A 24,284-nucleotide genomic window follows, 5' to 3' on the forward strand; every position below is an offset into this window, starting at 1 on the left:
AATTACTGCTTGCATAGCACAGTACCCTACAGCAGTACAAAGCACGTTCCCTTTTTGACTGGAGTTGAATATCTACAATTAACTGCAGGCTATTCCTTAGTTAAAGGAGCACTGTATTCAACCCCTATGCAAGCTACAGAAAGCTACGCTCACTCTGCAGAAAGAGATGCAAACCTCTTTAAATGTGGAGTGCTTCACCAAACTCATTCTTTTCTTTTTCTAAATAATCCCTAATTAACAATATTTGTAAATGTGGAGTAAGTACCTACATCTAGGATTGCTATTCAGTAACATTTTATGAACTAGGAGGCTACAGCCATTACATCTCAGAAACGATATCATTAAACAAGCACGGATACCAAGAAAAAGTTGTAATAATACCTTTCAGACCCAAAGTCTGTAACTGGAACAGTTTTCCCAGCTCGAAAGGTAAAACTCGTAACAGGTTGTTATTTAAATGTAGTTCCCTGTAGACAGAGCAAGAATCACATAGGGCTGAAAACAGACCAATATTTGTCTTCAGCAGTATAGTACAAGAAGTTTAACTAAAAGGAAAAACAATTAACTAGTAAACCACAACATTGAAGAACTCGAAGACTAAACAACAATAGTCAGGGAAATCCTGCTGTAAAACACATCCAGAGACAAAATACACATTACATTGAAGTACAGAGGAAAGTAGCTGTTTGGTGAGTTCACCTTAAAAAGTCAGAAATTTTGTAAACATTGGAAATAATTAAATACTTCAATGACCACAAGTGACGAAGCAGTAACAAACCAGACCATGAAACAGTTCAGCTATGATTAAAGGCCAAAGGGAAATTACATCCCAGAAAACAAATAAGCAAAAAATTGGGGACTGTGGCAGTATGATTAGAGCTATGATATTACCATGTAACAGTCATTTACAACAGTGATTTTCTGCTGGGTTTGTTGGGTTGTTTCCATAATTTCAGTGTTAAGACAAAATATATACTTTTTAACTTACAAAACATGCTGACAGGAACAGAATTAATGTCCTGAACTGGGCAAAACCCTGGACTTATTAAGAGCTTTTCACTTCCTTAAACATATTCCCATCTAAGCAGTAAAGACTTCCCTCACCATATTCAATATAAAGCTGCTACTTCAAAGTGTTTACAACTTGGTGCCTGGAGTCTTGAAAAGTATTTTGGGGCAACAAAAAAGGGAAAAGAAAAAAAGAAAAAAAAAAGCAAAATAAACTTGGATGCCAAGAGTTACTCTTTCAGATTTCTACAAGACAGCATTTGAAGCAGAGACACAATTCTTCTAGCCTTGCATTTCAAAAGTAAACTCTGCCTTCTGTCTGGTCCTTTCCTAACAAGGGCTTCCTGAGAAATTCTCTCGGTACCCCTGCATATTTAGAAACCTTGGTAAAAGCAAAGTGGCTTGTTTTAGAGGCACTCTGGGGTGTGTAATAGTGGAAGAAGATACAGGAGGGGACTTTCTTTTTATAAGTCACTGCTCAACCGACTGCCAGACTACAGGACACGTAGTCAACCGTGGGGTTTTTGTTTGGGTTTTTTTCCAATACAAAATCCCATAGACAAGAGCACATGTTTTACAGGGAAACTCAGAAGCCCACTGTGTCATTTTAGAGTTTCTAAGTGCGAATGAGGCACCTGGCACGTAGAAAAGAGGATGAGGTTTAAAAAAAAAAAATTGAACAAAGTCAACACCTCCACTAGTTCTCAGCACATTGGAGATATAAATAGCTATTATTTTTAGGGATGATATTCTATATGACATTATACAGCTACTAGTTTATTCTTTAGAAAGCTACTTTTCCTCTAAGAGCTTTTCAAAGCACTGCAGAAGTCTAAAAAAAGTTCTGTATAAATTACAAAAAAATATACTGAATTCTTCTAGAGGAAAAACACTGAGCTGGAAGAATGGCACAGTAGTAGGTATCACAGTTTCTCTTGGATGAAAGAATTACTTTTGCTAATGATCCCTGCCTCCACGGAACCTGCCCTCTCTACACAGCAAAGGGGACCACAGCAAATCCCACACAGCAAAGTCCATAGAATCATTTAGGCTGGAAAAGACCTTTAAGATCATTGAGTCCAAACGTTAACACAAGACTGACAAGTCCCACTAAACCATGTTCCCAAGTGCCACATCTACAAGTCTTTTAAATACCTCTGGGGATGGTGACTCCACCACCTCCCTGCACAGCCCGTTCCAGTGCTTGACCACCCTTTCTGTGAAGAAATTTTTGCTAACCTCCAATCTAAACCTCCCCTGGCACAACTTGAGGCCGTTTCCTCTTGTCCTGTCCCTTGTTACTTGGGAGAAGAGGCCAACACCCATTTTGCTACAGCTTCCTTTCAGGTAATTGTAGAGAGCAATAAGGTCCCCCCTGAAGCTCCTTTTCTGGAGGCTAAACACCCCCAGTCCTCTCAGCCGCTCCTCATGAGACTTGTGCTCCAGCCCCTTCCCCAGCCCCCTGCCTGTCCCTGGACATGCTCCAGCCCCTCAGTGGTTTTCTTGGAGTGTGGGGCCCAACACCTGAACACTGTATTTGAGGTGCAGCCTCCTCAGTGCTGAGTACAGGGGGACAATCACTGCCCCTGTCCTGCTGGCCACACTCTTTCTGATACAAGCCAGGATGCTGTTGGCCTTCCTGGCCACCTGGGCACACTGGGGGCTCACGTTCAGCCGCTGTCGACCAACATCCTCAGGTCCTTTTCCACCAGGCAGCTTTCCAGCCGCTCTCCCCCACATCTGTGGTGTTGCGTGGGGTTGCTGTGCCCCAAGTACAGGAGCCAGCACTGAGCCTCGCTGAACCTCACACAACTGGCCTCAGCCCATTGACCCAGCCTGTCCAGATCCCACTGCAGAGCCTGCTGACCCGCAAACAGATCAACATTCCTGCCCAACTTGGTGCAAGCATCCGCAAACTTACTGAGCATTGCGGTGGGTTGACTGTGGCTGGGACATCAGGTGCCCCCCAAGACGCTCTATCACTCCCCTCCTCAGCAGAACAGGGAGGGGAGAAAATAAGATGGAAAAAAAAAGTGTGGGTCAAGATAAAGACAGTTTAATGAAGCAATAGTGAAAGTTGCAAATGCAGAAGCATAGGAAAACAAAAGATGTTATTTCCTACTTCCCATCAGCAGGCGATGTTCGGCCACTTCCTGGGGAGCAGGGCTTCAGTACGTGTGTAGTGGTTGCTCCAGAAGACAAATGTTGTAAATAACAAATGCCCCCTCTCTCCCTCCTCCTTTCTCTTAGCTTTTGTATCTGAGCAGATGTCATATGGTATGGAGCGTCCCCTTGGTCAGTTTGGGTCAGCTTTCCTAGCTACGTCCCTTCCCATGATCTTGGCCACCCCCAGCCTACTGGCGAAGCAGAGGGGAAGGCTGGAGGGACAGCCGTGATGCTGTGCGAGCCCTGCTCAGCCGCAGCCAAAATACCAGTGTGTTATCACCCCCTTTGTAGCTACCGCTACAAGCACAGCCCTATGGCGGCTGCTACAGGGCTCAGCCAGACCCGATACAAGCGGGCACGCAAGTTCTTTCGAGCATATCAAGAAACTCTGCTTTACAGCTGAGCTTTCCAAGATAACGTTACAGTGTTTATTTTTTCTCCTGTTTCTGCAAAGATCAGAAATTTTACTGCTCTGACACCTCTTCCTTCAAGCACATGCAGTAAAAAGGGAGATGCAAGGAGCCTCAGGTGAGCTTTGCTGTACAGACCAAACCCAGAGCTCAGATGTGGGAGCTGGAAGACCCGTTATCAATTCTCACATGTGAAAGCACAAATGATTTCTGAGACTCAGGGTATTAGCTATGCCCAGTGTTGAATTATTGTTAGTTTGAACAACTTCCCAGAAGCTATGGGAAGTGTCTGCAGTAAGAGCCAGCCTGAAGCATAAAACTCCAGCACAGCTGAGCCCTGCAGAGCGCTATCACATAGGATGTGCTTATGGGTTTTTCCTGACTTTCACCCCAGTGAAAAGAAATCATCTGCATCCTGTGGAAAGGATCAGCTGCAATCACTGAGAACAGAGAGCGCACAGTGGGTTAATGCACTAGCTTTTCACATCTAGAGATGTGGATTCAAGTGTTATGTTTAGGTCATAAATAGAAAACTAGTGCGATCCTAGACCTTAGCTATACATTTCACGTTCACAAGATTTAGCCTTCTCTACTCAGAAAAGACTTAGGACTTGAAAGAGCTGAAGCTTCATAGAATCAGCTAGAATAAATGGGGAAAAGTGTTGGGAAGAAAGCATAATATGTTTTGACACTACTGATGACTATACATTTGCTAAGCTAACTCCATGTATGAGTATTACTCTTACAACCATATTTTAAAAGAAAAAAGACTGACAAAAATCAAAGGATGCTAATGAAGTACAAAGATGAATGTGAAAATATTCTAGTAAATGTGGGATTTCTAGCTCACAATACCTGAGGGGTGGGTAGAGGAGGGAAGAAACCTGTTACTAATAACTGCCTTTAACTGAAACAGTAATGCAAAGCTTTCTTTAGAGCAGACTACCCCACAGCTGAAAACAACTACACAACACACTACAAAACAGAGCTGCCAATTGTGCTCTAAAAAGCAATGTCCCTTTGCTCACCCTCCAAGGTTGAGACTAAACACCTTGGAATATGAGCTTTTAGTACCAATTTAATCGGCTAGTTTAATCCTCCCCAACAGAGTGAACTTTTCTAAAGTAGATAACACAATGACTGATATTTCTACATGCAAACTTGCTTTATTTCCAGTTTCAGAGCTGTGCTGGCAGTCCATTTCTCTATTGTCTTCTTTATTTCTCATAACATTCTCATTACTTTTAGACTCAGTGTTTTCTGGATTTGAGAAAGCTGTCCATAAGTGTCTTCAAAATTAAAAGCAATGAAGGCATTTACTGGTGTCTAATAAACCTAAGATAAGGCTCTTCCTTTGCGTTAAGGGCAAAAGAATGCTGCCTATAAATATTTGCTCTTATACAAACCACTTCTGTATTTACAGAACAGTGTTTTTACAAAGTGAAATGCTGCAGACTTCATTATAATCTAAATAGGCATCACTATTCATGTTTTACTTCCAAAAGGAGGTATCATTCCATGCAAACTTTGCACATCTTGGTACTGTAAAACGGGAGGGAAGAAAGATGCTTTTAGAACATTTTTTTCTCCTCCCCAGTTTACACAGGAATGCAGTTACATGACAGCAAAGGTGGGAAGGAGACAATATTACACAAGTTGCAGTTGTTGTAAAATAAACAGAATAAGAACTATTGTTAAAAATACTGAAGAGAAATAAAGAGGAAAAAAATGTTGCTAGCATGATTATGTATGTTTAATATGACCTTTCCCCACCTTACTATGAGTTAAAAGCAATTTTTCTTGTGCATCAGTATTTCCTAGAGAAAAATGCCACAAAAATATTTGTAAAAAAGTCTGGTAAGAGATGCGTAAGAGAGGAAACCTGACTTGGAAAAATATGAAGTGGGTGGTTGTCATCAAACTGAGCACTTCCAAAGCTCATTCCGTACTGTCGTACATCGGAACAGGAGATCTCAGAAGAGCCAGTATTGCTATACCTGCACAGGCCATACCAAGTATTCAGGGAGACAGGTAAAAAGAAGTGAGGAAGGAGGAATTTCCTTATGCTTTTAGTTTACTAGAATGTAAAATTTATGTAGCACCAGCTTAGACTTCAGCAAAGACAATAAAGAGAACAATTTTAACTCCTGTTAAAATTTACATACCTGAGTGACACCATGTTTCCGAGCTCTGCTGGTAAACTGCGAATTTTGTTAGAGGACAAGTCCAGATATACCAGATTGTGAAGCTTGGCAATGTCTGAAGGAATACGGGATAAGGAATTGTCACTGAGATGCAAAGCTGTCAAATGGGTCAGTGTCCACAATGACGAACTTAAGCTTCTCACTTTCCCTGCAGAAGGATGGTACAAGAGAAAACAGCACATTTAAAATACATAGGTTTATCAGTAACTACACATTTTGTAAGTACGGGGAGGGGCAACTGGAGGGGGAGTTTAGTTTGGGTTTTGTTGTGTTTTTCATTATTGTTGTTTTATTCAACAAAAAATCCATTAACCACCGAATCTATAGATCAAAAAAATTCAGCAATGCATAAGAGAATGTAAGGAGCTGCCAGGGATGCTCAGATTGCTTTCTTCCAATTCATATTTAAGTTTTAAACATCTGTCTTTCTCAAGTTCCATACAAAAAAAGATGTATTTACTAAATGACCATGAATTCAATAATTAACAGAGGTCTAAGATACAGATTTTTTTTCAAATATAGTTTGTGTTTGAGATAAAAGATACTCTTCAGTTTGCCCATTATTTCTACGCAACATCTTTCAAACCAAAAATCTTTATTCTATGGCATTAATCCAGGCAAGAACAGATAGAAGCACTATATTTAGGGTGACTAAGATGCTTAGTTGAGAACATGGATTTCCATCTGGCATTCAACTAAAAGCTGCACAAACTATTGCCAGATATTTAAAAAAACGGTATGATTTTTGTATAAACTGAAGGGTGGAAACATGGCTTTGTGTGACAGAATCAAGATTTTTACATTGCCGCATGCAAGGAATGTGAGATATCATCAGAAGGTCTCAAAACATTTCTTCTTTCCAAGATTCTCCCCCACGCCCTGCCAGGAGCGGATCCTTTTTCATTTACAGAAGTCATCTCACTGTACCAAAAAGCATTAAAAGAGTACTAATGCCAGTTTGTCCAAGGGAAAAAGTTACTTGCAATGGCCTTTAAAACCCCCACAACTCACCAATATTAAGAATGGTCTGGTTAATATTATACCAACACACCCCCTTTGTAGTTCCTTTACTTAAATGACTTTCTCTCAAAATAAAAGTAGTTGTATTTACTGCCTGGGGAAAGCTATGCTGATATATGTGTAACTGGGACTCAGCCCCTGGTAAAAAAAGGTTTAATACAGATATAATTTCCAGTGAGCTATATGAAAGTGAGTGGCATAAAAAAGCCTGCAGTGAAAAAGCTCAGTGATTTAAATGAGAGCAGTTAAAACATTTGTGGCTTTCTGTATTAGATGACAAAGTATTCTGCAAGGAAAAGACAGCATGAACACTAATAAAACAAAAACATTGTCACATTTTATTTTGCAAGGCAAATGCATACAGCTCTTAAAAAGGATTCATGCTACTGTAATGCTCATTAAGACATCTTCTGGAAGGTTTTAAATACAAATCCATAGTTCTTTGCATTTTTAAAACTGAATTAACACCTTCCCCCCACAACACACCCCAATGCAAACAGGTGACTGTGATCAAAGAAACCCTTGTAGCTGAAAGGATTTCCAGCCAGCATCACTGATCCATCCTTTTCACTACCTACACCTCTCTTGGCTGGAATCAGTCTATAGTGAGATTACCAAGCATGAAAGGAAAGAGCCATCGCTTAATGCATTTCCTGTGCAGAGGCAGCAGATGTCCAAGTGGATATCCAAGCCTAATGCTGATACACAATGCTGATTCCTGAAGCAGCCTTTAACTAGGTTTCTGCATCTGTAACCTTCAAGTAAAGAATGCTATTCACATGTTAAGGCACGTGGCCCTTGAAGCAAGACACAGATTCAATGATCTGGACGGAAAGCCTCTTCACAATTCAAAGAATTCTGTTTCTATTCTTCCTTCCATAAATTTTTCTGTTGGGCAGTCATTTAGAAATACCACATGGCAATTTTTGCAGTCACTTAAAGAACTGCCATATTTAAACAAAATTTCAGCATAAGTTTACAATAACACAAAATTGTTTTTGAATTCTTAAAATATTTGCTTCAATTTCCTTGTAAACACACTTATGTAGCAAAATCAGAATTTACTCTACAAATCAAAAGAGACTCATGTCCCACACCAGTTAGAATTCATGTTTATGAATTCTGAGCATTATCTTCTTTTCAAGAAAAGATCCAAAAGTCAAAGAGTAACTCAAAGCTAGCACAGTTCTCGGAGGGGTTTTTAATTTTTTTTTTCTTTAAATCTCAAGAACAGAGCAAAGATTTACAACTGCTTTTAAACTGAAAACTTCTGCTTCAGTAGAAGCTATACTGTCATAGACTAATACAACATTGTTGTTACATTACTTGAAGTAACAGCATATGTCTATATATCAACCTGAACTTCACCCTCTTCTCTTTGACAAATTAGATCTTAAATCCATGCTTTCACCCTCCCCATCTTCTTAAAACACAAAAAGCTCGCATCCATATCCTCATCTTCCCAACCTTTAGGATTCCCCACCTGCCTCAACTTACCCCTCCTATAGCTCCCTATGTTATCCCAACCTCTGCCCTTGACACACTCAGACACTGGCAGCTGCTGCATTGTTGTGCTGGCTCACTTCAAGGCAGGTAACTCCACTCCAGACTTCTTGTCCAAGATCATACTACACAGGCTACTCTTAACTTGCAAGAAGTTCAAAACCCAAGACCATTCCTCAGTTTCTTACCACTTATTTCCAACTCTGCCCAGTGTGATTTCTTCCCATTAGCTGCTTCCTCTGAGGACATAATTGTGTACATCCTCCGTGGATCAGGTGGATCGTACTTTTCCTTGGGCATTCCTGTTGAAACAAAAAGAAAATTAAGTGATTAAGGTATCATATACTGAGAATTCTTTAAAAGGTAATTTCTGTTTCAGTTAAATGTCACATTGGACATTTGCTCCAAATACTTTCTAAAACTTCAGATAAAGATAACCCGTGCTCATTTACAAACTTCACCAAGTGGGAAAGACTGCTATAAAAGAGAAGAACACAGATTCCTGATACTCCTGCAATGGAGGACGACATCCTAAGCCCCCACCCAATAACTTAACAAAATCTGTACACCATCATAAACATTGTGCCCTGCCACCTTTCATGAGTATGTCACCGTGTCCTTCAAAATCAATCCATTCTACTGCAGGTTCTATGTTCTTCAGCAATGAAACTTCAGAAAGTGATCACCATCACCACCACTGGATTCTCCCTCATATAAACTATAAAGAAAACATTTGCTAATAACTCTGACTATGTATCAGTCCTAGGTTTACTGCAATTCTTAACTTTTCACACAATTCAGCATCCAAGAAAAGAATTAACGGTTCACAAAGATCCGCAATTCTTTAAGCCTGCAAAAAGACAGCATTTACTCCAGCCCTCATCCTACTCTTTTCAATCTGAAAATATTGTACCCAAAGTAGACCTTTCTATCACTTTCTTCAGCCAGGTGTTTAACACTGAAACATAACTCCATTTCACTCTCTTTCACACCATTCCTGGTAAGTTTACGGTAAATGTTTTTTCTTGTCTCTTTTTACCATACCCAATCATGGACTCTGAGAGAGAAATAGCAAAAATTCCTCTCCGAAAAAACCTCCTTCCTTTCAAAAACAACCTCCTTCCAGCTTTCCTGGACATCAACATACTTACAGTGTTTCACTGCAAGGGTGGGAGGGGAAGTAATTCCTGGCTCCATAATAAAGCCCTGTGCCATAACCCTCCCTGTACCATGAGCTAGCTCTCCTCTGTCCCAGGAGAAATACATCTGGGTTTTAGTCAGTTTAAGAGGAAAACCAGCTTATGTAGATTTTAAATAGATAAATAAATTTAAATTTTAAATTTATTTAAAACAAACACATACGTTTTAAATTTATTTTGAATAAATAAATGAATACTGTACTGACTTGCAAATTAGCTGTATTTTCAATTTACATAGGACTTCCAATATAAACTGCATTTATCACAAATAAGAGCAATGTTTTTGCACTGCCCTACATATATATAAGAGCTTTTATAGCAAAGATTTCACTATCTTAAGCTATCACATCCAAATACATACAGAAAGGCACAAGCAACAAGCTATAGAACTATTTATATGAAATAAGAGAAATCAAAACAATGCTAGCTCAAATCACGTTTACAAACATATTATAAGCAACACCGCGCAATTATTAAGCAAAACACATTACAACAACCTTATAATACTAGCCAAAAACACTCAGTACAGAAGATGCCGTGCTGGTGAATATCAAGAGCACACCTACCTACCAGGTCTTCTAAGACTTTCTAATTTTTTCATAACCCTGGACAAAGTGAATACATCAGAAAAATGTGTAATTATATAGAGAATGAACAAAGAATAACTGTTAATAAATTAGAGCATCAACCAAACATTATCTGTACACTGAATGTACTGAAAAATGTTTACTCCACCTGCTAAATAAACAACAGAAAACTCTAAAAAACTTTCAGCTAATTATGCACCTTGATTAAAACAAAGCTTTTAGAGCCCACAGGCTTACTTTAATACAACAGCTCTTTTACTAATTTACACTCCTCCCTCCTTTTCCCAATCCCACAACTGGTCAAAACCAGATATCTGCAATGAAAAGAAATTCCCCTTTAAAAAGTGAATTGTGGGTAAAAGGACGAGATTATAAATAGCAGCTGGGTGGAGCTCCTTGAAGAATGAAGGCACTTGAGCACCCAGGGTACTGGAATCACCAAGTGTAACACTTTCTTCTTCAAACTACGCTAATTAAAGGAGATAAGACTGGACTATAACCACCGGAAAGGTAAAAGCTTAACTTCTCCCTGCAATTACCTATACAACTAGTACAATAATATATAGCAAAGTAATGTATAAAGCATCCCTTCTGAAATTGCTGTATATAATTATATAAGACCCATGCCATATGGGAATGCTCCAGTTTGTCAGGAAACATTTACCTTCCTTGGTCATTTGATGCTTTCTCCTCCTGCAGCTCCCTGAATTAATAAATATGTTCCAATTTTTCAAGAAACGAAGCAGGTATACTAGAGACAGAAATCTCATTCAGTACAGAAACACGAACGTTCCCCAGAGCACACTCAATCACATGCACTAATTAACAGCTTTGCTGGTACCAGCAGCATATCACTCCTCACTACCAAAAGAGGATGACATACTTTTCCAGTGGGTTTTTGTTAATGTGTGCTAAAACAATTATAGAGATTTAGGCATTTGAGGTTTTAACAGTGGATTCTGGTGACCCCATGTTCCCAGTCCATCCATGGCATTGCTCTCCCTCTCGTTAAAGTTCCTCCTCTTGGTGGTTTTCCCTCACTGCTGCATCTCACAGTGGATGATTCCCTGCTATTTAGGATTACCAGGAGGAAAAAACAAACAAACAAAAAAACCCACAAAAAAACCCAGCAGCAAATGCTCAGGAGCCTCCTGGCTCCTGGTGACCGGCAGCATCGCTGACATGGGCCACACCAGAACACCAAGGATACTGTCACACCCAGTGTTAGCGCATTGTTATCCATCAGGTAGAGCTGGAGAGTTCTCAGGGTCTGCCAGCAAGGCTAAATTTGGGTCACATTTCACAGGGTATCATAAAACACAAGCACAATACCTTGAATTGCATTTCAAAACTTCACAGCATGGAGTAGTTCAAGAAAATCAGCCTCTTTCACAAATCACTCTCTCTCCTCCTCTCTCCACCTCTCCGAATCCAAAGCTAGAGCCTGCTGAGCTGCCACAGTCAAACGGAAATGCTGAGGTAAACGTCAGATTAAGAGATACAGTTTTGTCAGACTAAAGCCATTTTCAGTCAGACCCACAAAATGGAGTTGAATGACCTCAGAGCCACTGAGAACTGCAGCTTTAGACTATCGTGACAATAATTTTCAAAAGAGCTCACACCACCTGTAGCTCTCAGTGGTGCGCGCAGTGGAAGCGCCACCGGACGCCAGACTGCCACCACAGGCAGCGAGTCAGTTCGTGAAGGAGAACACCTTTAAAATGTGACGTGGATGCCCAGAACACACCCCTGACTATGTACCTTTAATGAAGAGGACGTTTAAATATGTTTGAATGCAAATGAAATGGTTTACTTTCTTGTACCAGGTTATTAAAATTGTTATTTAAATAGTTGTAACAACAGAAGAGCTTCAGCATTCAAGAGGAGCGTGGCTGGCCATTCCCAGCCCAGGTCACACAGTCCCAACACAGAATTAACACCCCCCTACCCCAAAGAAACTGAGCTAAGGGGGGCCGATGAGGTCCGCAGTGCCGAGGGTCCAACACAGGGAATTAGACAGATCTCGAGCCTTCAGCGCAGGCGCGGGTTTAAGCCCTTGTCTGCACAGAGGGCACTGAGGGAAAGGCAGCGGCCGGGGCAAAGACCCTTCAGGGAAAGGTGCAGGGCGAGGACGATGGGGGTCAGAAAGAGAAGAACACACCTGAAGGCTGTGAAGCCAAGGGAGGGCAACCTGTTAGAAGAGCTGACAAAGTCGGCTAAGACAGCAGGTGGCTGATGGAGCACAGGCCCTGGCTTCACTCAGGAGCACGCCACTGGAGACAGCGCCAGTGCTCGCAGGTTGAGGTGCGCCTGCCCCCGCTGCCGCTTGTCTCTCCACGTTAAAGCATCGAGTGTGGTCAGGCGACAAGCAGCCGGGCGAGGTGACGGGTTAGGGAATGCCCTGGATGAGACAGCACAGCTGCCGGCAGCAGGTGAGCGGGCGTGCTGGGCTCCGAGGCGCGCTCGGGGCTGCAGCACCGGCACCACTAAAGGCCTGTGCCCGGTGCCAGCGGCCTGGCAATGGCGACGCTGCCTGAAGGCCCAGCCTTTCGGCTGCACCGCTAGCTGCGTGAGACCGAAGAGTCCAGAGCCTTGCCTGACCAGACTTCTGAAATGGTAAGTCTCTTAGGCTATAGCATGTGTAAAGTGGAAGCTGGACTACGCGGCAGTTAATGCTCCAGATGACTGTGTAAACTACCAATAAATAATGCCTCTTGAACGGAGAAAAGATAGTCTGCCTTGAGTGACAGGGCAGGAAAGATGATGTTTTTTTTCCTGTCCTTCCCTTCTGCTGGTTTTATGAAATTGAAACACAGTGGGGAGAAGGCTTGAGACTAAGCAGTAAGTTAAAACAAAACCAAACGAGAAAATACCACAGCATTCTCTGTTTCCTGAAGTGCCTTCTATAATACCACAGATAAACTAACTCTGTTTCAAAACTAAATGTATTAGACAACTCCTGTAGGCCAAGTACCATCGATCCTTCTTTATGGTATTAGCTTTACTATAAATGCAGATATCAAGTTTGCCCCCAAAGCTCTCCTAGAAACACCAGCTTCTTCCATATCAAAATTGAAATTAGCAAAGAAAACTTAAATTCTAAAACTTTGTAGAAAACAATGAACAAGTGAGAGCAGCATGGGTTAGTGTTCAGACACAATTTTATCTGATCTAATCAACTACTCTGAAATAAATATTTCAACATTTACTAAGCAGCCCCTACAAATCCCATTTACAAATACACGAGTACCTTTAGAAATGTCTCAAGATCACTATGCATTACAACTCTGCTTCTGAAACCTCTTGACACATTCATGACTTGACTTCCCCACCCACCCCTCACTTGATATTACTTATCACTAATAACCTGATATAACCAGGAAATAGCCAGGAGGAGGAAGTAAACAATGCAGCACCACACCTGATCAAATGCAGAATTACCCAAACTTCTTACTTCAAGTAAAAACAGCGAATAAACTATACAAATCTAAATCTAACAAAGTCACAAGTAAGAAGATAAGTATATTTTCCACTTATTGATGCAGTACAGTATTACTTGCAAAATAAATTACTTTTACGGTGCTGAAAAGTAGCAGGATAGAAAGCAATCTACAGTACTTCCTATTAATTATAAGCCATTAAGTTGCTCAGAGATTCCATACGAAAATGACAGCACATATGCGATTCTTTCTTTCTCCAAACCCAAATACTGGAAGCTCATCCCACACCATTTATTTGTAACATTGTGCCTTTAACCATGAAGCTCTTTTCCAAGCAATCCAAAGCTTCCTTTGAAAATGGGTTCCAACAACTCCCCTGACGTGTTAAGTATTTTTTGAACTGACTGACATGTCTTGAATTCAAAGTTAATTTAGGATCCTCCTCACCCCCCGACACTAGCCACTTGCACCGTGGTTTTTCAATGCATGAAGCAGAACTAAGCTGGCCCTGCTGCAGTTCCTTCCTCCCCAGGACTGTGTATTTCCACTTCACTCTTGCATCAGCACTGACTTTTGTCTGATAACAAAAGGAGCTGGTGAAGAGAATTAAACTGCCCAAAAGCTAAGGGGGAGGAGGAAAAAAAAATATTTGTGTATTATAACTAGCTTCCTGTATTATTATTCCTGTATAGCACTAATGTATGTGGGGGCTTGCAGCACAGCTGTTTACAGGACTGAAATTAGGACAACAACATAATTGTCTTTCTGGCCACACCTACCCAAAATCTCTTCTCACGCAGCAGGAAGCAGAATCTTGCTTCCAACTACCCTCACCCATATATCAGTTAAATAGTAACACGGAACAAAGTCTGAAATCCTAACTGAAGGCAAAGTACACTGCTTTTTAGATAACTTAAAGTTGTAGCACTTCTAGCAATGTATAGGCTAATCAGAAATGTTAATCTGTATTTAAAGGGTTAATCTCTACCGTTGAGATTTATCCAAATAAACAGAAATTACTGCTTTAAATTCCAGACAGTGACCCTCTTCAAAGGGAACAGAAGCAGATCTAAAAAATAATTACTATGGAAAAAAATTAAGGTAATTTCATAGTGTTGTATTTAATTTTTCACTACAAAAATTAAGATTTGCTCATTCCACTCAAAGACCCACTACCATTCCTTTAAACAAGTGCTTGTCAAAAACGAATCAAGCTTGCTGCTTTCACTTCCAGTCACTGGTGGCCTTTTACTCAGCAAGTACCAAATTTCTACAGAAACCTAGTAACGTTTCAGCTTGAAGTACAGGCAAATGAAGCAACAACCCTGTGTAAACAGGCACTGTCCCTGGCCGGGATGACACAGTGCAACATCTGTCTTCTCACAGAAAAGCAACAGCAGCTTGAACAGGCTTATGATAAAGGTCAGTCCCTACAGAATCCACGCACTTGAACTGATGAGTTGAGTCAGTGACTGTATTTATCCTCAGTCTATACCATACATGAACAACTAGATAGTCATCTTAATAATGAAAAAGGATGGAGAAAATATTCATAGGGAAGCCAACACGATAAGGAAGTAAGCAAGTACTTAACACATCCCAGATAAACCTCAAGTCTCACATGAAGTAAATTCCACGTACTTCAGCTAAACTCTTATTTAAGATTATTAGGGACCATCCCACCCTCCAGACATAAAACTTAAGCTAGAGAATTAAATGCTTTTTCTGTATGCCTAATGCTGTTTCTACAAAGCTTTCTTAATTTCACGTCAGTGTTATTTCTATCAATGTCTTATTTTACAAACAGATCTTAACACACACCCTCAGTTTTCGATATCCCAACTACTAGCAGGTATACAACAACATTATATGGAAGAATACCTGCATCCTGCTACCAGATACAGTTTCTGGGTTTATTTTGCTACAATACATAACCATGCAAGTAGATAAACCAAAGTTCAGAAATGCAGGTGTAAGCCACTACCTAAAAGAACAATCTGAAAGAATGAAAGCATCCTCAAAATAGAGGATTCCATACTAAAGCACATCAGAACCAACATTACAAATATTCTGAAGCTGAATAAACAGAAATTTGAGGACTTGCCTATCTATTGAAATACCACTTACATTTAACTTTGTAGGAGTGAACAAGATTGCTCTACTGAAATATACAAACAACAGTGCTGCAAGAAAAACAGATTATTTTTTGTATTGTTTTTTCCTACTAGTATGCTACTTTTAGGTAAACATCATGTCTGTTGTGTAAACATCTATTATTTGTTGTCTAGGGCAAACACTCTCGGCATTTCATTTTTAAAAGGCTGTTCAAGTAATATTTTTTTTTGTACAGTAAGTATATAGCATTGAAAAAATAAGACTAGGAAAAATCCGACTGGGAAATTAGCTAAAGGGTAACACCTGAATTTTTCAGAGTACATGCTGTGAATTAAAAATTTCTTTTTACCTAGTCTGGCAACGGATGGCATGTAACAGCTGTGTGCACAGGTAGAACTGTAGCAGCACAGGGGAGCAGCACAAGAATGACTCCTCAAACACTCCGCACCCCAAGAAACTCAACTATAACGTGTTATAGTTACGTGGGAAAGTGTCAAGAACCCTTTAACCTAATTTATAGCTTAATGTTGGAATAATCTAAATTAAAAAAATAAAAATGCTGTTGAGTCAACACAAAGTCAATTGATTCATTCCAAGTGCTTTTTCATTTGGTAGGATCACATTTTAGTGGCTGTTAGCATATTAAGATTTAATGGCTTCATCAGCAAACTAATGCTTCTTCATCATATTTTGAGGACTTCTAAAACCAGAATTTTACACGACTGCCAATACAAAACCACAAGCTACCCTTCCATTTTTTCAGACTTAGATAATGCAGTGGGATGTGAACATGCATTACAACTATGTAATAATAAATACAAGATACTGATTAAGCCAATACACATTAGTTCATGTGAATATATCTGAAACATAACTAATCAGATGAGTTATTTAATTTTGCATATATAAGTTCTACTATGTGACAAATTCTTTAATATTCTTCAAAAAAATCTATAGAACACTAGAAGTTCTGTAAAACCTTTAATTTAGCCTAACTGACTAAAATGAGACATACCCCCCCCTGAAATTTAAGAAAAGCAAAACATCACAGTTCCCATCAGCTGGGCCAAAAATGTCAAAGGATGTATTTGCTGTTTTCAAATCAGGGAGACTTGATTAGAATATAGAGCTACACAGCACTCACTTGATCAGGCTTTAAATTTTGTTAAGTCAAAAAATCAGTCAATTCATATTTTTAAGAAGACCATATTATCAAGTCTTGACCTGCAGATATTTCAAATTTAATTAAGATTTCTTTGCTGTTCTTAAACACTTGTTTATAGAAATACAAAAGGGCTGGTTACAAGGTGTGTGGCAGGGCCATGTACCAAACCTCTACTTCTCCTCCTGCCCAACCAGCCACCCCTCCACTCCATTTGCAGTTACAATTTGCTACCCGATGAGCAACCTGCAGCCCAATATTTTAATGGTGTAACCCCTTAAACCTTGGAAGCCATGAAAAAGTTATTTACCATTGTTTCACTAGTGTAAAGAAGCAATTTTCACTTCCATGTTCAGTTGCTATAAAGACCAGTTTGGTTTCAAGAGAGAACTCTAAAATGGCCAGAATACCAAAGGTGTAATTCAGCACCGAGGTCCTTGACTGTTCCATCTTCTAGACAGACCTAGAAGATAATCTATTTTGTCTGACTCATGACAAAGAACTCAAATTCCCACTCCCTACCCTGCACAACATCTAATGATCAGAAGTACTAGTCCAAGTGTTCTCAGTCTAGCATAGTCCAGATGATTAGAATAGTTCTTAATTATCAACAATTGTCTGTAATTATGCCTATAGTAAAAGGCTGCTGTATACAAAACAAACATTAAAACAAAACCAAATTGCAAGGCAAAGACCGACCTTTAACTGGTATCCCTAGAAACACTCTGGTTAGCTAATGAGTACTATACAACGTTCAGATTTTTTCATTTTCTATTTTAGTGTATTCTGAAATGCCAATACATTAAAAGATCAATCAGGTTCACTAATTACTTTCAGAATTTATTTGCATTACATAAGTATATACACTGTATGAATAACATGGAACCTAAAAGATCAACTTTAAAAGAAAGAGTTTTGCCATAAAACATTTAGCTTCAAGTTTAAAAAATGCAGACAGGCAGTTAAGACCAAGGCTTAAATACTTCACCTACAAATGTCTTCAGAAAGCTAATGAGAATGGTCTTACACTCCAAAACTTTAACACAATACCAATTCTCATTCCACTGGCTGTATTCAGACAATCACATTTGACAATTTAGTTATGATTCTTCATGATACATGAAGAAGAACATTAATCATTGTTTAGAGTAACTACTGCACAATTTCTTATCGTAGTCCAACTCTGTAAGCTATTCTAATACTGGCACATACACCACAATGTTCCTTACCACATTTTCCTTTACGCATCTGCAGAATACTTACCACGTTTCTGTTTTGTGGGTGAAAACATTAAGTCACTGCACAAAACATTATTCTCTTTCTTAGCCTTGCAATAGAACTGAGGAGTAAGAGATAACTTAGCTACTTTAAATGAAGTTTGGACATGAGCTCATTTTCAGCAGAGGTCTGAATGAGAGCTTGAGAAGAGATGTCAGTATCTAAATCCAAAAATCCTTGCCCTCCTAAAAAACAATTTCTAGATATTTAAAAGCTTGTTAATATTAGAGTTGCTAAACTAACTGAAGTTCAGGGTATTACAGAATTTCTTCATGCAGCTCATGCTCTAGCCATTTAGCCACTTCCTGATAGAAGCAACCAGACTATTCATAGATTGTTTTTACTTCAAATTAAACCAACAAGCCTGAGAATGTTGTTTCACAACCATGCTCTTGCACAGCAAAGCCAACTCAAGATTTCTTTCCTGTCCCCGTGTTCCACTTCATCGCCTCTCTCTGTTGTGTTGATGCAGCTGTTTGTGAGACAACACTCAAAACCAACAACACCCAGCTAAGAAAGTGGGGTTTATTGTTGGTGGCTTAAAAAAAATAAATTAAAAAAAAAAAATCACCACTCCAGCCACATCACGGCTTGGTTTTCAGCATTAGTTCCAAAAACAGTTGTATTGACGTAGATTATGGGAAGTTAATGAGCAACCAAAGCAGCAGCTTTCCAAGTTGTGCCAGTGGAGGAAAGTCCTGGCATACTGTACCAGAAGAAACCACAGAGTGATCTAGCCCATTGCTCCCTACACAGAAAGCAACTATGCCATAACTAACAATTACTATATGATCAGTTCTCAGATCTCCAGAGGTGGATCTTTCATGATGTTCCTCAGCAAACCAAGGATTCCTTCCTAGTTTTAATTATTCTTCACAGAGATCACTTGTTTCTAAAAACTCTTGTTCCTGAAAGTACTATTTACAGGTGAGTTGCAATTAAGGCAACACTAAAACTCCTCTATCTTACTTCACAGAACCTTTGCTGTGTCACAAAGCTCTTCTGTTGGGTGGACAATTAAAAGAACATTAAAAAGCATTTATGATCAGAGTTTGGCATAAAACAGCTTAATATTTTTTATTATTTAGTCATTCCAATGCCATCTCCTTGTTCTGACTGGTGATAAAACATGAGCCAGTGCACGCCCAGACCTAGTAGCGCTTTACATTACTCTCAAGCCTGTCTTTGTAGGTGTCAGTTCAATGTGGGTTTTGTTTCAAAAAGCACATGAAAGGATCTGTCTCTGAAGCACAGCTGGTGCTTAATGTTTTTTTTCTGATTCCTGACTCTGCAAACTGATCTATACAGAGATACTTTTGTGGAACTCCATTTAGTTCAGGTCACCTTGCAGGATCCACACCTCACTCTTCAATATAATCCAAAATAGGTCAAGCAGTAAAACTGCACGGATTATTTGTAACATGCAGTATACTAAATTACGGTATACTTTATGGTCTTTTAACCTACTGCAAGATGCTGTACCCTAATGACATAAGCTATCAGTCACATGGCTTCAGTGTGTTCTAGAAATCCCCTGTCTTCAAACTGAAACTATGCTATTGCCTTGCTGAGGAAAGGGGGAAGCTCAAAGAGCTGAAGGAGGCTTTGGAGATACTGGTATTATAAAATGGTGTAGAAACTTTAGGATGGTCTTCAGGGAGGAAGCCGCTGCATTTGCAGAATAAAGGTTGCATATAAGGCACATGAACTTAGACACACAAGACAGCCATCAAAATGTCCAGGCTGGGATCACAACATCCAGATGGCAACCTCCACAGCATACCTAACAGCTTTCCCAGTCTCAAAAAGAATTAAAAAAATCAATCTCTTCCTGCAGAACTCCATTATAGCATAAATCAGAATACTAACAGCAAGTATTTTAGTTCTAAAGTAAACAACTATGTATATATTTTCTGCTTCTAGGCCCTCCTTGATTCTTTCACTTAAAAAAAAGCCCTCTGAGGCATTAACAAAAGGATTCATGTTGCAGTCTTACAAAAGAAAAAATTGAGTTGTTGCCAAATTTATTTTTTTTTAAATAAACACCATCTTGGAAGTGTAATTAGCAGCTCAAAAGTACATGTTAAGCATTTAAACAGCTTTTTCTATGGGACCTGCCAAAGCATTTGTAAACTCTTCAGGACTTCAACTGCAGAAATTGCTCAATGCAGAAATTGCGAGTGCAGGTCCCCAAGCTTATGCCAAGCTTCCCTGTTGAGTGGACTTCTACAACCCAATTTAAATGCAGAAACGTGAATTATATTACTTAATACAATGCTAATAATCTTGCAGGATATAGTACAATAATGGCACTTCCAAATGTGAAGCACCAACACTGAAGAAGGAATACAAAATAGATGAAAACCTGCAGTGACTCAGTTTGAGCAATTTGTGTATAACGCTTTCAAAATTACACCATGAAGAAGTCTAAATTTAGACTGAATTCAGTAATGTCAGTAAAGTATTTTGACACTGAAAGTAGTGTAAAATCTCAACATACGGATTAAAAAAAAGCTAGATAAGTTGTATGCAACAGGGCAAGTGTCACCCTCTGTCTCATGCAACTAGGACTAAAATCTAGAGGTAGGGTCTGTTGAAATTATTCTCATGGGGTTTTAAGGTCAGTGGTAGTTTTTTTCAAGCTCATCATACACAATTGTAACCTCTGAATACTACATATTTCTCCTAGCAAAAAAAAAACCCCACCAAAATGCTATGGAAGAAGTGACAATTCCTGTATATTCCTTCAATCCTGAAAGGCATCTTCATTCATAAAGATACCATCTGTGTACAATCTTCACTTAATGCGGTGCTATTTGGGCCAGGGTACATATGTAATGGTATATACACATACACACATGTACAGCCAAACTTACGTGACAAAAAATGAAAGTAATTTAAAACTCAACAGACTGTTAGCAAACAGAACAGACGCCTCTGCAGCAAGGACCGCCTGCTGTAACAGGCGCTGCACAACTGGAAGAAGGAATTCTGGTTCACTGCCTGGCCTCCTAGGCACGGTGATAATCCAAATCCGACGACACACTGCACTACAAACAAAAATACCTAGCTTTTTGGTGATAGATTAACAGGACCAATTTTATTTACACTGCTGTGCTTTTAAAAACAGATGGTTATGTTCATCTGTTGGGAAAGGATTTTGAGTTTTCTCAATCCTGGGAGCACTTGACCCCATTTTAAAGAGTGGTTTCCATCAAGAACATTGCACTGGCTTAGAAGAATGTCTTCCTCTATCTAGCCATGCCTGATCTTTAATGATTTTTACCTTGAAAGGCACCATGCTCATTCAGTTTGTGACCCTTCATAACACGCTTTCAAGTCTTCATATATAAAATATCAGAAGTATTTACCTGCCCATGCAGTATTACAGTCTCATCTATCTTTATATTTCAGTTCTTCCTCTAAAATTCAAGCAAAGTAAACAGCCTGAACACATCAAGACTGTATTCAGAGTTCAACTTCAAAATGCAAACAGAAAAGAGATGCATGGTAGTATCCTTTTTATAAATGGACTGATCCAAGCGATTCAGGTGACAAGTGCACTAAGAGTTAATCCAAACGCGAAGGGTTCCATTTCAGTAATAGCATGAATAAACCCCCACAGAAGGCTTCATAGCTAGCAGCAAACTCCAGAGTCCAGACGAACCAGCAGGAAGAACAGAGGGCGGATAATCCTGTAAAATTACCCCAGTGGAAATGCTGATAAATTCCCAATTACGAGACCTGCTTTAGAATGAAAAAAAAAATGCAAGATACAATACAATTACCAGTCAACACTTGCACATCTCTGTATTTAAGCCAGACAAATACCACAGGTATTTCTTAATCCCTCGAATTTTGAATTAGTTACCCATTGTGGCGAAATCTAGATTAGGAAAATAAGCCCCAGAAATCAAATGAAAAACCAGAAGACCTGTAGCTCTAAGTTACAAGGCAAATAGTCACCTGTAAAGGTTTTTTTTTCAGTAATACAATTTTCCATTGCAGTTGTGAAAACACAGATATCAGTATTAAAAAAAAAAAAAATAACCACAAGAAAACCTGTTTTATTGTACTTGTTCTGATTATATTTCTGATGTTACACAAGGCAAAGTAGGTCTCATAAGGATTTTTAATGTTTGGGGTAAACTGCTGGTAAAATAAGTGTTTGCAATATACATACGTGAAGACAGGTGTGTACATACCTACTTCTTTAAGACCTGACCCTAGGCTTGAAATAAAATTCCGTAAAACTTGACAGGAGAAAAGCTGCCCCGCAAGCACCCCGGCAGATCCCGGGAGCCCGGAGGCTCGGACCCGGCCCACCCCCACCCGAGGGGTTCGCGCTGCGGGCCTTTCGCCCCCTGTACACCTGCCCGAGCCCAACAAACGCCACAAAATACACCCCGTCCCCATGAGCTCTGCTGCGGAGTCACCGCCGCTCGGGCGGGCGGCCACCCCGGGCCCGGCCGCGGGGGGCTGCGGGGGGTGGCGGTGCCACCGCCCGCCGCCGCTCCCCTCTGTTTATCCCTGCATGCGTCCGTCCCGCGGCCTCACGTGCCGGAGCGCGGCCCGCCTCCCGCGCTTCCCCATTGGCTGCCGGGGCTGGCAGTCACGGCCCACGCCTGCCTCGCCGTTTCCCTCCGCCGGAACGAGCGAGGGCCGCTCCGCGCTCCGGTGCCAGCGAGGCCGCGGCCGCCGCTGCCGGCGGGGCGGGCGGCTCCTTCCGGAGCAGCAGCGGCGCCGCGCTGACAGGCAGCGCTGCCGGCCCGCCGTGGGGCGCAGCGGGCGCCGGGGAGCCAGCGGCGCGGGGAAGCCGTGCGCGGAGGGTGGACGGGCCATTACCAGATTGATGTCATTTCCCTCTGCCTTTGTTTAATTATTTTAAACTCAATTGCACAGCGAGAAAAAAAAAAAAACATGGAAAAAAAACCAACCAAAAAAAAAACTTCAGGCTTCCAGATGCCATTATACTAATTTCTCTTAATTGCCTTCCCGATGCAAATGAAGCCGGGCTCCCTGCGAGGCGCCGCCCGGCCCGGCTCCCTCCCGCACACCGGGCGGGCGCCCGCTGCCCCCCGGCCGGGCAAGTTCCCCACGGCGGAGCCGCCGCTCCCCGCCCGAGCGCGGCCGTTCCCCGCCCGCCGCCCCGGGGCGCGCTGCCCCCCCTCCCCCCCGGCCGGCCCCGGAGCACCAACCGCCCGGGGCCCTGGCTCCCCCCGGCGCCACCGCTCCCCCGGTAGCCCGCTCCCCCCCAGGGGGGCCTCGCCCCCCCCGTGACACCCCCAACCGACACGACGCGGGGAGCCCCCCCGCCAAACTCCAAGGCTTCGCCCCCCCCGGCCGTAATAACGGCGCTCCCCTCCCCCCGCAGTGCCGCCCCCCCCGCCGGGTCCTGCCCCCCCCGGGCGAGAGCCCCCCCTCCAGGCGAGGCGCCGCGGCCGCCCCCCGCGACGGGGCCGCCCCTACCTGTGGCTGCAGCATCCCCGTCCCCCCGCCGCCCTCGCTCCGCCGCCTGCCTGGCTCTTTGTTTCCTGCCGCGGGCCGGACGGGAGAGCAGCTCCCCCCCGCCTCCTCCTCACACTCATTGAAAGCAAACAAGCATCATGGCGGCGCTGGCGGCAGCGGCTGCGGGCGGGCCGGCCCTCCTCCTCCTCCTCCTCCTCCTCCTCCTCCTCCTCCTCCTCCTCCTTCCTCCTCCTCGCCCTCCGCCCCGCCTGCCCAGGCCGCCCGCGCTCCGCGCAGGCTCCGCGGCCGCGGAGGGGAACGCGGGGCGGGGGGGACGGGGGACACTGGAGGCTGGGGCGAACCCGGGGGCACCCGCTGGGGGGGCAGCGCCGGGGCCGGGGGGCGAGGAGGGGAGGGGGCGGCGGAAAAGTGGATGAAAGTACCGTGTGGGCCGGGGCGTGATGCGGGGAGCGGGCGCAGGGGTGCTCGGGGGCGGGGGGCGGCAGCCGCCGGGGGCCAGCTGCTTGTCCTGAAAAAACAACTGAAACTCCCGGGAAGGTCCCAGTCAGGGCTCGCAGCGGGTGTGCGCAGGCAAAATGTGGGTGCTGTGCTGGAGGCTTCTGGGGAAGGAGGGTCTGTTCCCTGTTCCGTGTCCCGTGTCTTTTAATAGCAACGTTGCACCTGAGAGCCTTTGCTGTGACATTTACACGAGCAGTGTGTGCCGGGAGATGGCCACCAGCACTG

General features: G+C 42.1%; 1 protein-coding gene across 4 annotated transcripts in view; it reads right to left on the reverse strand.

The window, feature by feature from the left end:
• The window catches only part of CNOT6 (CCR4-NOT transcription complex subunit 6), a 35,427-nt gene extending 11,682 nt beyond the window's left edge, over positions 1-23,745 (reverse strand). For 2 of the 4 annotated variants that reach the window (XM_055812000.1, XM_055811997.1), the window contains exons 1-4: positions 23,562-23,745; positions 8,500-8,613; positions 5,750-5,936; positions 382-467 (exon numbers count right to left, since the gene is read on the reverse strand). In XM_055812000.1, coding sequence (XP_055667975.1) covers positions 382-467; positions 5,750-5,936; positions 8,500-8,611 — 385 coding nt within the window. In that variant the 5' untranslated portion in view covers positions 8,612-8,613; positions 23,562-23,745. Of the gene's footprint in view, positions 1-381; positions 468-5,749; positions 5,937-8,499; positions 8,614-21,463; positions 21,849-23,561 lie in introns of those variants that run through there. The other 2 variants (XM_055811999.1, XM_055811998.1) reach the window with 2 other exon arrangements.
• Positions 23,746-24,284: the final 539 nt, after the last annotated feature.

Source organism: Falco peregrinus, chromosome 8, assembly GCF_023634155.1.
Source record: "Falco peregrinus isolate bFalPer1 chromosome 8, bFalPer1.pri, whole genome shotgun sequence".
NCBI lineage: Eukaryota > Metazoa > Chordata > Aves > Falconiformes > Falconidae > Falco > Falco peregrinus.